The sequence below is a fragment of the Narcine bancroftii genome, chromosome 2, assembly GCF_036971445.1.
Source record: "Narcine bancroftii isolate sNarBan1 chromosome 2, sNarBan1.hap1, whole genome shotgun sequence".
In the NCBI taxonomy this organism is placed as follows: Eukaryota; Metazoa; Chordata; class Chondrichthyes; order Torpediniformes; family Narcinidae; genus Narcine; species Narcine bancroftii.
In genome coordinates this window covers 296,455,176-296,470,687 of record NC_091470.1, presented here as the reverse complement: position 1 = coordinate 296,470,687, position 15,512 = coordinate 296,455,176, and the positions used below count along the sequence as shown (strand labels likewise).

Sequence of the window (15,512 nt, the reverse complement as noted above, 5' to 3'; positions counted from 1 at the left end):
ATGCAAAGGAGGTTCGCCATGTTGCTTTGGAGATAAGGGGATCAGTCTATAAAGAGAGATTGAATCTTGGACAATACATGCTGGAATTTATAAGAACGAAAGAGGCTCATAGAATCACATCAAATCAATAAAGGGATAGATAAGCCGAGACACGGGAAAGTTGTTTCCATTGTTAGATGAGATGAGAATTAGGAAACATAGCCTCAAGATTGGGGGGGGGGGGGGTGTGGGAGGAAATGGATTACATTTAGAACAGACATGAGGAAGAACTGCTTTTCCCAGAGAGCAGTTCATCTGTGGAATTCTCAGCCCAAGAAAGCAATGGAGGTTGCTTCATATTTAACGCACAGTTAGATAATCTTTACATTATAGAGGAATTTAGGGTCATGGCAAAAAGACAGGTTGAGTCCATGGCCAGATCAGCCATGATTTTATCAAATGGTACAGCAGGCTCAATGGACCAGATGTCCTAATTCTGCTCCTACTCCTTATGTTCTAATGTAGGACCCATATATCATAGCAGGAAAAATGGCTTTCACTGGGTACAGAATGGGTTAAGAGTTCACACTGAGTATGTTGGGTGCTGCCGTCATTGACTGAATTTCATCTTTGCATTGGAAATTCCATGATCTGGACCCTTTAATAATGAATGAAAAGCCATTTGGTAGATAAATTTCAGGGCTTTTACATTTCTAGTTGATAAAGGCTGTGGGTTTGGATGCTGCAGGGACAAAACTCTGGGAACACTGTTCTCCATAAGTTACAGGAATATTGATTGAAGTTTGGAGGCCTTCTCAGTTGGAACCTATTCTGGATGCTGCGGGATATTATTCTGGAGAGGACCAAAGCAATGATGTCTTCTCAGAAGTCTTCCTGATGCAATTAACACAACATCCAAAATAGTTTGTTTTTGATAGTTCCATGGGGCTATACAATTAAAAGCTTAGCTATGGTAAAGACAGAATTTTGATCAAATGCAAAAATGCTGGAGGAATTCAGCAGGTCACATAAGCGTCTATAGGAGGGAAATACATACAACCAATGTTTCAGGACTGAGCCCTTCTTCAAGGTATGAGTGAAAAGCAGGCAGCTGCCTGAATTAAAATGCTGGTGGAAAGGTCGATGAGGGCCAAGCTGTGAGGCCTGGAAATGGAGCTGGAAACCACATGGCACAAGATGGCTGCGGAAGCAGGAAAGACATCCCGAAAGATGCAGACTTTTGTGTTTCACTCCATTTGGTTGCTCCATCTCTTTGAGGGATGCCTACCATGAAGAATTCCTCTTCTCTTTGAAGGGAGTTTTGTGAGAGACTCTCTCACTGCTCCCCCTCTGCACTCCCTGCTTGCTCTCAAGCTCTACGACCATACACTCACTCAGACTCTCTTCCATAGTCATGAGCCCTTCCTGGCTATTTGCTTCTACCACCACCATGCGCCACATAGTTTCCAGCTCTGTTTCCAGGCCTCCTGGTTTGGCCCTCAGAAGAATCCAAATCTGGCCTTTTGTCTGTTGACTTATGCTCCTCCCTGCCTTTTCTTCCCTCCTCCCTCAGCCTTCAGGCACTTGCCTGCTTTTTGCCGATACCTTGAGGAAGGGCTCAGAGCCAAAATATTGGCTATATATCTTTATGATCTATGGACACTACCTGTCTTACTGTTATTCCAGCAGTTTTGTGTTTTTACTATAATCATGTTTGCAACTTTTATGTTTCACTTCAGAGTTTAGATCATGGGTCTTTCTGACATGAAAATGTTGACAAATCTCCTTAGTTTGAAATCTAAGACTTCTGTAAGTGCTACATTCAGGAAGTGTTTCCAAATTTGGACTGGGAACTCATCCACAGTTCAGTTGAACCTGAGATCTAATGTGTCAGCTCTCAGCCTGGCTGAATGCACTGGTACATAGGTATTGGTCCTTTGAATTCAATTTTTGAAATTCGGGGGGCAGCTAGCCCAGCAATTAGCACAATGGTATCACAATGCCAGAGACTTCGGCTCCAAACTCCCACTGATGGAAGGGCTTTGCATGTTCTCTCTATGTGTGTGGGTGCTCCAGTTTCCTCCCACGTTCCAAAGCCGTAGACGGTTGGTAGGGCACTGTGGCTTCATGGGCCAGAAGGGCCTGTTGCTGTGATGCATCTCTAAATTAAAATTTTAAAAATTAAATTAAAATTTGATTAGCTTTGTTAAGTGAAAAATTTTTAAAAGTTTCTTTCGAATTTACCATAAAAACACTAAAATAGAATTATGCTGGTACAAATAGAATTTAATTCCATTCAATACCTAAAAATGATGTAATGTGTGTGTAATTTCCATATTTAAATATGAATATGAATATCTAATGAAAGCACATTAAATAATAGTGTATAACAAAGATGAAGCCAAATGCATATTAGGTACCAGATATTTCCAGGATACACTGTGAGTTGATAAATCTGTGTGAAAAAGGAAGAGAGGTGACTTTAAATAGAGGTCTACAAGATTATGAGAGGAAATAAGGTAGACAGCCAGCACTAAGTAAATATCTGATGACATTTTACAAAGTGAAGGGAGACAAGTTTAGGGGAGACATCAGGGTAATATTTTGTACACAGAAGGTTGTGGGTGCCTGGAATGTATTGCCAAGGATAGTGGTGGAGGGTGGAACAGTAGGGTCATTTATGAGACTCTTAGACATGAACATGGATGAAAGAAAAATAGTGGGTTTTGTTTTTTTTTAAATTTTGGTAAGAATATATTGGTCAGCACAACATTATAGGCCAAACAGCCTGTTCTGTGCTGTAATGTTCTATGAATGCACAGATGCTAATTCTGCTCTGCAAGAGTGAAAGGAAAGTGTTTATTTTCAGGGGATTGGTCTGAGATTAATTATGTAGTTATCATTTGATAGTCCTAGAAGTCAGAGTTTTCCTTTACAGTCATAGTAAAGAAGCTATAGGATTATTTCAGATATATGATAAAACAGAGAGCTCTCCATTTGGCTCAAGGAATCACAGAATGGAAGAAAGTTGGCAACTAAAATCATGACTCAGATAGAATTCTCTCAATGTTGCAACTTTGGTGGGACCTGAACCTGTGTCGCAGGATAGATTGGTTTGTATCTTAAATTATAAATAGGCAAAATCTAAATTTAATCTAGCTCTGATTAAGATTGCAACATCAATGGAAATAACAGTGAAAGTGCTAAAATTTCCATCCACTACCAGGAACAAATGTGAAGACAAAAAATGGTTGAGAAAGTTCACCACCACAATGTTTAAAGTGGCATGAATTTTGATATTGATGTAAAAGCAGGAATTGCCAACCACCATTCCTTTAAAGGGTCGAGGTGCTAACTGTGCCAGAAGAAAGAGCATATAGCAGCAGTGTGTACATCCAAACATGGCCCAGTGTTTGCTAATGCAACATGTGCATGGAGAAGGAAATTTTCCAACAAGGAAACAGAGAGGAAGGTCGATTAGGATTGAAATTAATGCAGGTACTGCAGAATTTAATTTGTACCTTCGCCCATGCCATAAGTAATGACAAGGAGCAACATATGTACAAGGTCAACATGCTAACCTGCAGTAGAAATGTAGTTTTTTGCAGTGGTGGATAGCTCTATCATGGTTTTAGATATTTGCACCAAGCAAAGTTAGGAGTCAAATAATGGGGAAAATCCTGTAAGTTATAAAGGCCAGAGATTAGAATGATCTTCCGTCATAGCTGATTATTTTGACAGAACAGCATTATTCGGCAATGAATGGCTAAGAAAACAAGTGAATTGAAAGGATATATTGTGTCCATCCATATATTCTGAAATCATGCTTGCAAACATTACTACACCAATTTGATGAGTTAATTAATGACGTGTGCACTAGTTCTACTGGCTATGCTGTCAAAGCAATTAATTGAAAATCTTGAACTCTCTTATTCATTGAAAAGACAGGTGGAAGAAAGACACAAATAATAGTAAACAGAATTGTAGTGAAGATGATGCTTCTTAATTGAGCGACCGACCCCATTCATGCTAGTATCTGAGGCTGACATAATCAGGATGAAATATAAACTATAACATTTGTCTCTACAGGGAGTCAAAGATTAATGTTATTCATTCATAACATCTCAAGAGCTCAGTGCAGAATTGGGGTAGTTACAATTTTCAAGGTTAGATTTGTCACACTCATCCAATCAGTTCAATGTAGATGAAGAGAGCCAGTGGTATATCTCGATGACTTGTGTCTGACCTTACATCAAATTGCCAAAACAGTCTCCACAGGTATCCCTATTAACAATTGACATGATGATGTTTTAAAGCGCAAACTGTCACCAATATAACAAGGACGATCTTTTCATCATCAAGGCTAACGCAGAAGATTCCCAGCATACTTTGGAGGAGATTCTTAAATGCCAACATCAACACAATATGAATTGAAGCAGATGGACCTTCATACACCCAGAGGATGTTCAAATGGGTTACAACTGAGTAAGGATCAAGGTGATGCTTTAATCAACACCATCAATGGTGTCACAGGTAGATAGGTTTGCAGAGAGCTTTTGCTGCATTGGCCTTCTTAAATAATTGAGTGCATGAGTTGGGATATTACACTGATGTTTTATAAGATATTGATGAGGCCACATTTGGAGTATTGTGTGCAGTTTTGGTCACTTATTGGCAGGAAACATTTCAATAAGATTGGAAGAGGGCCTAGAAGGTTTACAAAGATGTTGCTAGGACTTGAGAAGCTGAGTTACAGGAAAAGATTAAATAGGTGTGGAGAATGAGGGAGATTGGATAGAGGTATACAATGAAAATTAAGAGGGGAGTGGAGAGAGTAAATACAAGCAGGCTTTTCCACTGAGGTTGGGTGAGGCAAGACCGAAAGGACATAGGTTGAGAGTGAAAGATTAAATGTTTAAGAAGAACATTGGTGGGAAGTTCTTCACTCAGAAGATATGCTATCAATATTGTCAAGACTAGACGAAGGGTTTTTATTACCATAAAACTGGACCCATGTTCCTGTTGCTGGACCAATTCCAGGATTCGTACTGAGGGAGGGACTTGGGCGTAATTGCCTTTATTAAGGAATTCCAAGGGCAGGTGTTACAGGGAGGAGGTGGGCTAGCCGTACACCGAGATACAGTGCCAACAGCATAACAGCATCATAGTGGTATCACCACAGTGGTGACAGTGTAGAATGGGATGCCACTGGATATGGGTTTGATTTCAACATAAGATAAATTAGGATAAGTACATGGATGGGAAAGGTATGGAGGCCTATAATCCAAGTACATGTCACTGGGCAGAAAAATAGTTCAATGTGGACTAGATGGGCTGAAGGGCCTGATTCTGTATTATAGTGTTCTGTCATTCTATGGCTCTATCATGAAGTCCAAAGAACAGAAAATATGGCAGCCCTCATATCGTTTTTGGGGATGATTCAATATTACTTCAGCTTCTTGCTAAATTCACCAGCTCCTCAAGATGAATGAAAGATAGGGGTGGATTGAGGCCCAATAGAAAGCATATGATTTAAATAAACAGACTTTAAGTTGCATTACAATATGACAAGGATATTGAAACTTGCACCTGATCCCTCAAACTATGAACTGGGGTCAGCCATGTCTTGGGTGGTAGCCAGAAGCTTTTTGCACTTTAAATCAAAATGTCATTTTAAGATTGCTCTCATCCAGTTTCGGATCACAAACCTATTATTCCTTCCCAATCTAAAAGTAAATATTCCAATCAGGATGCAGGGATCAAGTGCTTAAATGTCCAGTGCAACTTGCCATTGAATATAGATAGAAGCAAAACTGCTCTGCAGATGCTTTGTCTAAATTATAACCAGATTATTCTGATGACAGCATGAAAGTATGGTTTTCATATTGTAAAAAAACACAACTTTTCATTTCACAGCTGCAGCAATTGCTCAGACAACTGAGAAAGACAAGGGTGTAAAATGAATGCATTCTCAGAGTTCAGATCAGATCGGCTAAGTGTCAAAATGCAGATCTACAATTGTTTTAAAAGAGGAGATTGATATTGCACACTGAATATTTCAAGTACGGACAGAGAGGAGCTTTTCCAATGTCCTAAGAGGATGGGTTTTGGAGAGCTACAAACAGAACATACTGTTCTGAAAGCTATTGTAGTATGCTTGTATATTGTCCAAGCATTGATATATGCCTAAGAATTAGATTGTGCCTTATTTCTGTATTTTAAATTTAAGATGCTTTTAGCCTTATGGCCAATTCAGAATCTCTGCATAAATTTGTGAAATTGGTCAAAAATATTTAAATTGGAGTTAGAGTGCTTTATGCACAGAAATTTGCATTGAACAGGGCTTAAATTCTCAACAGAACCTCACTCAATTTTATGAGGCTACTGCTAAACAATCACAGAACGGCACTGGCCTTTAAAGACACACTCTCTGTATTTCAGAATTATGTGTCAAATGTTACCTGCTGTGTACTAAAAATATATACAATTAAGAAATAAAAAGCATTTTGCAAGTTCTTAACTTGTTTTAGAACCTCAAATCTTCTGTCGGAAACAAATAGTACTCCCAAGATGTAAAATGAGGAGTGAATATACTTGTGTAAAATAAATACTAAAAACCAGCAATCATTTTCTGAAAAGGAGAAACCCAAATACGAGTTTCTTTTTTTTTTATTGTTACTGAAGAAACTAATTCAACGTAGTAAGCATAATCACACAAATCGAGATGGGTTGTGCCAACACAGTTAAATGGTACCCCAAAATATTTTTCAATGCTTACAAAATTACTTACAAACACCTCTATTTATTATTTCATAAATAGGCCCAACAGTTTCCATTAAAAAAGATTAAATATAGACATACAGTATGAAGAAACAATTATATATAGCCATATGTCAAGGTTATAACTTAGCTCTCTCCAATCAGTTGCTGTATCTATTAAACACCAGAGAAGCATTTGACAGTTTTAAAAAAATGTACACAAATGTATAGAGTGACGTAATTACTAACCATGACACCATAGAAGATACAAAAAACATCTATGTAATACAAAATAAATGTGTTTTGCTTTTTAACACTTAAAAACTGTTCATGCTAGCCTATGAGACATATTGGGGTGCTTTAATAAAATTGTTGGAAGCAATTTTGCAAATATATAACTATGAAACTGTTTTCTTACAAATTAAGCAAAAAATACTAATCTTGCCAATCTGGTCCCATTTAAATGATATAATTTCACTGGTCAGTGCCAGTATAAAGTTAAGTTTTAGCTAGGAAACCCTTTTATCATTTTATACTCTAAGAGAGTGCAACACAGACCCTATTTACAACTTGCTATGAGTGCTCTATCCATCAGTCAATGTTTTCACTGGTTAACTATCAACAACTGATGGAGATCCAGGATTGTGATCCTGGAACGACATAAAATTGCTAAGGCAGTCACTACAGCAGCACTCCACAGCAAAACCAACAGTAAGCAAAATGATCCAAGTTTCCTTCAGAAATGAAGAGGGAGTTTGTCCAATAAAAATCTTCGATGGAAAGAAGCAAAATTATGTCTTGTAAATGGCCAATCCCACAAGATTTAAGTGCAAGCTCAAAGATCTAAGTGCTTAGCGACTTGTTCTCTAAAAAGACACAGAACTGCCTTGATACACTCCATTTTTGAAGACTTCCCTGCAGTCATCATAGGAAAGAATGTTATACCCTCAGGTGAGATACAGCGTTTTATCCCTCGGCAAACTGCTACATGAAAAAAAAAGAGAATTGTTAATTTTTTGCAAGAAACAAATGGAAGTGTAAAACTTAAAATGTATTTACTTTTTTTGATTTTACTGAATATGAAATCATTCTTCGATATTATACATTATAAAGGTTAACCAAGTTATTTTCAGAGAGAAAGGTAGTTGCTAATTGAACAATTGCCTTTTGTTTTGATTATCGATTGCATTAATTGTACACAATCAAATTCATATCACCTTTTATAACTTGGACAAAAATGATCATTTGAAGACCAATTTCCAGATTGTCACCCAAAACATTCCAGACTTGTCAGTTTTCTGCCAGGAATTTCCAACTGCAGGAGTATCCACCCAGATGAGGCAATGGACTTCCTAAATGTGCATTTTGCTTTAGGACTATAATGTCAAATTTAATAAATTTAAATGTCCCAGGATCCTGAACTGAGCACCACATCGGCATAGCCAATCAGACAAGGCTATTGCTTAATTTCCAACAAGCTTCCAGGCTTTCATGTTTGGTCTTGTGTTATATGCCCATATTTGCACCAAATTTCAGCATGTAATGTTTTTAGACATTTCCTTGCCACTGATATCTAGTCTATGAAAAATAAACATAATAATTGCTCTTGTACCTAAAGGACTACCCAGGAACTATCTTTTCCAATGGCTTGTGGATTTTGAGCTGTTTAATCTGTGCAAGCTAGACCTGACCTCATATTTTATTACCAGAACTTAATATCACCAAATACAAATGAACAACTAACATCAATGAAATTGATTTCTCATGGGATAAAATCCCTAAAATGATGGAGCACCAAAGTCTTTTTCAAAATTCAACAGCTGGAGACACTCTTAAGTTGCAAACATGATTTTGTAGGAAGTTTTAATAATTAATCTGAATAAATAATTTTATACCTGTTATAAAGCAATTTAACATATACATTTATAGCTCTGGAGAAATATATTGATATCTTCATTAGATCTTTTAGGCAAAATAATACGGCAGACAGTGTTGGTGTAAAATTTCATCAAACTACCACCTTTCTGCAGTTAAACATAATCTGCTGGAGGAAGTGAATGGGTCAAGCAGTATCGGGGGAGAAAAGGAATGGTCATTACTCCAAGCTGAAACACTTTATTGTGACTGGGAGAGGAGAAAATGGAAGAATCCATGGGGAGAGGGGAGTGGAGGGGGTTGGGACCAAGGAGGAAGGTGATAAGAATGGGTTGGGGCTGGGAAGGAAAGGAGACAAGAAAAGGGATAAGGGGAAGACCAAAGGAGTACGGAAGAGAGAGTTCTCATTATCTGAGATTAGAAAATTCAGTGTTCATACCACTGGGCTGCAGATTGCTCAGGCAGAATATGTGGTGTTGTTCCTCTAGTTTACATTGGGCCACGTTCTAGTGTGAAGAAGGCCCAGGACAGATAGGTAGGTGTGGGAATGGGAGTGGGAGTTAAAATGGCATTCAACTGGAAGCACAGAGCGATCCATGCAGACAGAGTGGAGTAGTCCCTAAGTCTGCATTTGGTGTGAAGGAGGTTGCATTGAGAGCACCAAATGCAACAGATGAGGTTCAAGGAGACACACGTGAATCCTTGCTTCATGTGGAAGAGCTGTTTCCAGTTTACAACCTTTCTGTATCATGCAAATTCAGCTTCTGATGTCAATTAGAAACTATCTTAAACTCTGTCCCATATTTAAATTTACTTTGACCTTTTAATATGCAGATCATTCTGATACCACATTCTTCTTCTTTGGCTTAGCTTCGCGGACGAAGATTTATGGAGGGGTAAACGTCCACGTCAGCTGCAGGCTCGTTTGTGGCTGACAAGTCCGATGCGGGACAGGCAGACACGGTTGCAGCGGTTGCAAGGGAAAATTGGTTGGTTGGGGTTGGGTGTTGGGTTTTTCCTCCTTTGTCTTTTGTCAGTGAGGTGGGTTCTGCGGTCTTCTTCAAAGGATGTTGCTGCCCGCCGAACTGTGAGGCGCCAAGATGCACGGTTTGAGGCGATATCAGCCCACTGGCGGTGGTCAATGTGGCAGGCACCAAGAGATTTCTTTATGCCACATTGATGAAGCCACAAATATCCCCACTGCCTGGAACGGCAAATTTCCATGAATGAACTTTACTTCACCAGTGACTTGAAACAAGAATTATTATTCGATTTTCCTCCAAGTTGTCTCCTTTATGGCTTGTCTGGTTCTCCTCTGGATTATGAACATAACATCATGCTTGGGGAAAGTGAACCCACAAGCTATTAACTCAGAGTACAGCAGCTAAGTGCTAGATGGGAATAAAGGAAGAAAACATGTTTCTAACTCATGCTATTATTTGGACAACTTGTATTTAAATCATCTTCATCTTCTTTCTGATTTTAAACAATTCCATCCTTGTTTTCTTTATGTAGAAATGTTTTAGAAAGTCTAATTTATCTTGGTGATGTAACAAAGCAGCTATAGTTTGGCTTCTGTTGGAATTGAACTGTTTCCAATATGGCGTTCAATATGCTGTGCACACCATAAGTATTGGCAGTGGTTATATCGGGAAAGGCAGAAGCTCAGATTCCAGTTAGTTGTACAGTAGATCTTTCATAAAGTTATTGTGCCAATGGCACTTTCAAGATAGTGCTGCCAAATTTCAGTTCATCTATACAGATAACAACACCATGTGTTCTATTTGCAGCTGGAAAATCTGCTTTCCTCTCCAATCCCACTATTTGGGCTTTTTAAAGGAAAATTATTGGTTTAATGCTGCAATTATTTACAGACATAATGCTATTACATTTATGGAACAATAGCTGGATTGAGATACTGTTTGATGCTTTGATACAGTCTTTTGCGGCAGTTTTTAAGCCTATTGAACCAGCTGTGTGGTCCCAGATAAAGTTTATCAGTTGCCATTTCTTTAGGAATGCAGAATGACAACAAGAATGAAGAGTGAGCCAGGCAATTCTGACAAGAGGGAAGAAAGGGAGCTGGGAAAGAGTCCGTTCACTTTCCATCAAGGCTCTTCAAGGAGTAAAATGTCAAGAAGAGTGCATCTGGGCATCCTAAGTGCAATTAGGAAACTAGAATGAACCTGTGAAAGCAGGCACAATAAAACTGTTCAAAAGGCATTTGGACAGATTTATAGACAGGGAAAGCTTAGAAGAACATGGACCAAATGAAGGCAAATCAAACTAGCCCAGAATGCCATGTTGGTTAGCACGGATGAGTTGGACTAAAGGGCTTGTATGACTATAAATCCGACAGCAAAAAAAAAAACTGCAGGAGGAAGTCAGGACCAAAACCATATTTCAGTGGCTACTAGTTCAAATAATAATTCATCTTGATGCTTTTGACTTTTCAGACAGAAGGAGCAAACATCAACCATATATTCTGAGAAGCTCACAAACCAACTATACTTCAGGAGAATAACATTGATCTCATTCTCCCTCAGTAAATAGCAGAAGTACAATAATTCCAATTCACAAGGATCAAAGGCGTTTCAACAGTGCCACATTACTTTGGAGTTAGACACGTAAATTCAATGATACACCACTGTAGTTCCCAGACCAAGAATGTAAAGAAGGTGTAAGGTCATACCCAATACATCATGGTGGCCATAATTAGTCTGAAGGAAGCAGTCTCGATCTGTTGATTCTCAATTAGAAAGCTACGCTTTCCATATCTGAGCCACCACACCAAACCAATATATTGCCAAGAAAGGGCATGGGGTCAAAGGTTGTTCTCTTCCCAATGGACTTCATGCTCCAGTCAGTGACAAAACTAAGACCAAGAAGAGACACAAGAGACTGCAGATGCTGAAATCTGGTGCAACACACAAACTGTTGGACAAGCTCCATTAGAAGAATAGCAAAGGTGGCAAGAAATGAATTACAGGCATTTCAGATCAAGACCCTGCATCTGGACTTGAAACCATCTGCTCATAAAACCAAAATTAGAAAAGCTTATGTGTTTTCTGTTCACTAATATAAGCAAACTAATCATCAATGATGAAAATATGAACAAAATGCCTTTCAGTCATTTATAATGTCTCCAGCGTGCAGTGGAGTTAAAGAATAAAAATTACCAGTTAAGCAGCAAGGCAAGGTCATTTTCATTGATATTCCTGTGATTAACTATTTCTGCTGATCTACAAAGGTTCACCTTAACAAACAAAAAAACACTCAACAGAGCATTTTTATTCTGCCCTCACAGAATACTGGAAATATATGTCAACATGTGGAGATGCAAAAATGTCAATTTGGGATCAGTAAAAGAGAAGGGATTTGATTTAGACAGATTTTTTTTTAAAAAGATAGATTTTTATGGGTCAAATGAGTTTTCTAATCTTTGACTTTTCTGGTTTTCAAATATATGTGTAATTTGTCTTAAGTTATTTGTCATTTTAACTGCTTTTTGACCTGAAGTTGGCTTTTAACAATCTAGGACAGTTACTCTCAAAAGGGACCATACCTGGAGGTCACAGTACATTTAAGTGTGTGTGGGGGGATGGGGGGGCACAGACTGATATCATACTTTTTAGGTTTCTTATGTAGTTGGTAGGAGGGAATATGGAAGAAACCAACTAAACCTGACTGCTTCACAGGGAAGGGGGGGGGGGCCCATAAACTTTGAGAAGAGTCCTCAGGGGGCCATAGTCAAACAAAGTCTAGAACCTTTATTACATGATCTGGATACTGATGTACAATGTGATTTTTAAGGAAAGTCACAACAGGTTAACACAATGCATGTTTTCAGAAAAAAAGTTCCACAGTCCTATTGGGGTATAATTAATAGAAATGCAGGATATTGGTTCAAAACAAACATTTTTAATAAAAACAATTTAGACATACAGCATGGTAATGGTTTGGCACAGGAATCACTGATTCTTTGCCACCTATTCTTACAATCAGTCATTTGGACAACATTCTTTGAGTAAGATATGATATTCATAGAAATTGGACAATGCTATTTCCTATTTGGTGTTGAATTTTGGATGATTTTTGGGACTAAACATTTGTATTGTTTGGGAACATCGTTTGGTGGTGACTGACCAGAGGGCTATTCAGCACCATGGTTTTGCGGTCAGCTCTGGATATCTGGGTCAATGTTGTAGGCTTTTAGGATAGACACACGTGTTGATAATGGGTTGTCATATTTGAAAAGTCACAAATGGCATATCCATATTCCACCTAGGCGCCATGGATAGGTGAAAATGTGAGCCCAAAACTGGGGATTCCACAAGGCAATTCCAATTTAGCCTAATCTCGAGATGGAGGATGCTCTTCCATGTCCTGCTTATTTCTTTAGGAAGGGCTCAGGCCTGAAATGCCGGTAATATATCTTTGGACGTTGAACGACCAGCTGAGTTCCTCCAGCATTTCAGAGTGTTTTCACATCAATATTTTTTGCTTCCTAAAAATCATTCAAAATTCTACAACATCCTTAACACTCCTTGCCTTTTCATTATATCCTGGCTCGCTCCCTACTTAGAATTTCCCATTTTGTGTTAATATATATTTTTAATAATAATTTTATTATAAATGTTAATTTTATTAAAATGAACAGCAGGTTGAAATCCGATGCGATTTGGTTGAACTTTCACTGGCAAATGTTGGAATCCCCGTGGAATTTAGCTTCCTGGTTCGTATTGGGTATTTTTTGGACAAGTAAGTGAAGGTATCTTCAATTTTTATTGCTGAGAATCCCCTCCACATTTCCTGTATTGTGTAAGAAGAAATATCTTGGATTGATGTTTGCTAAGGCTAAACCTTTAGATTTCAATCTTCACATTCTATTAAATAAACTGCAAGCATCTACAACATCCGGCTTTACATTATTTTAAAGATTCAGATCTTGCTTGTTGTAATGTTCTTTTCTGCAGTGTAGAGGTTAAGCCAAGCCAGTAAGCATACAATACACAAACTGGTTCAGAAGGTAACAGCAAGTTAGCCAACTCGGCTATAGGATTTCAATGTAAATAAATGCAATGTTAATGCATAATGGAATAGGAAATGTATATAATCCATTAACGAAAGAAGACAAAAGATTTGATGGGATTATTGATCATTCATTGAAATATTTTAATTATTGCAAAGATATATATCATTTAGGATTGGACCATTAATTGAATCAAGACTTTGTAACTTTGTATGGAATATTGACTTTTCTTAGGCATTAATGACCACCTGGGCTCAGCACAGATCAGGAAGGCTCTATTAATTTAATTTGAAAATACAACACAGTAACAGGCATTTCGACCCACGAGTCTGTACCATCGAATTTACACCCAATTAACCTAAAACCCCGGTACGTTTCGAATGGTGGGAGGAAACCAGAGCCCCCAGGGAAAACTCATGCAGACATGGGGACAATGTACCAACTCCTTACAGACAGCGCGGATTGAACCCCAGTCCCAATCGCTGGTGGTGTAAAGGCATTGCACTAACCGCTACACCAACCATGCCACCCAAATAACTCATAACTCTCCTCCCAATCTCTTTTATAACTTGGATCTGGATAACCAAGCAGAATATACTCTGATGGATATACTCCTTATTCATTAAGAATACTGCTTGCAAGATTTATCATATTTTGCCACAAAAACATGTATTATTTTGTATGTAAGGAGGCATTTAAGTTAGTTCAAAGATGTATGTGAATGATAGTACCATGAGGTATGTCTACAGATTATAAGGATGCCAATCTTTAGATTGATATTTTCATGCAAGGCAATTTGATTTTATTAAAAATGTTAGAATATTGGAACCTCTCTCCTCTAAGTCACAAGAGAATTGGATATCTGGAAGGCATTCAATGCACCTTGGTTCATCCATTCAAATTGAAATTGAAGCCCATGACTGAACCTTTTGCTGTTGAATGATTCTAGGATTTTTTTGCTACTTTTTTGAGAGACTATATGTCTGTGCGTAAAGGAAGTATTTCTAACATCTGTCTTAAATTTGCTTTTTACTAGTTTTAACTTGATTTTGGGTACAGGTATTCTATTCACAAAGTTTAATTAATTTTTCCTTAAGTTACAACTTTTCTAATATTGTGGCCCAATTTGCAATGCTGAATAACCCAAGACTTTGAGCAGTTTTCAGGATTAAGTCAGAATTAGTGTCAATTTCAGGAACCAATATCCTGCATTTGATTTAAAATCAAAAGAAATCTAGCTGATGAAGAACAGGTCGTCATTGTATTGTTCCATGTTTTGAATCTAGCCAATTTCACTTGGCTCACGATTTCCAGGAATTATTTTTCTTCACTTTCTAGATTATTTGTGAATAAAGAGGAAAATAAATTAAGGCATTTTGTATATCATAAGTACAACTGTCGTTTGAGTAATTAATTACAAAAATGTAATGCATTTCTCTGCTTTGGGCTTGCTTCTGCTTGTGTCATTACACTAGAACAAGAAGAGATATTTCACTTTAGCAATCCAACTGTATGTACCTACCAATGTGTTTTTATGGAAGTCTCCTGTGATCCACAAGAGTGTGAAAAGTCAGTCATGAACAACATTAGCTGACATAGCTAACAAAGAATAAATGTACGAGGACATGGAGATGTGTTTCAATATCTATTTTAAAATAATTTTCTTGCAATTTCCCTGAAGTTTCTCCCAAACTGTCATCATAATTTAGGTGAAAAATTGCTAGAAATTCTGGCTGAATCATATCAAATCTGCTGAAGCAATGGCAGCCAATGAGGAAAACCCAAAGGCAATTCCCAGTAATATATTCCAGGATTATATTTAGATTCCCATTATTCTTATGCCTGGACTTATAATAGGAGCATGTGA

General features: G+C 37.9%; 1 protein-coding gene across 3 annotated transcripts in view; it reads right to left on the bottom strand.

The window, feature by feature from the left end:
* Nucleotides 1-6,603: 6,603 nt before the first annotated feature.
* Nucleotides 6,604-15,512, bottom strand: part of tox (thymocyte selection-associated high mobility group box) — a 271,769-nt gene continuing 262,860 nt past the window's right edge. For 2 of the 3 annotated variants that reach the window (XM_069921423.1, XM_069921427.1), the window contains one exon: nucleotides 6,604-7,722. In XM_069921423.1, coding sequence (XP_069777524.1) covers nucleotides 7,686-7,722 — 37 coding nt within the window. In that variant the 3' untranslated portion in view covers nucleotides 6,604-7,685. The remainder of the gene's footprint in view (nucleotides 7,723-15,512) is intronic. The other variant, XM_069921425.1, reaches the window with a different exon arrangement.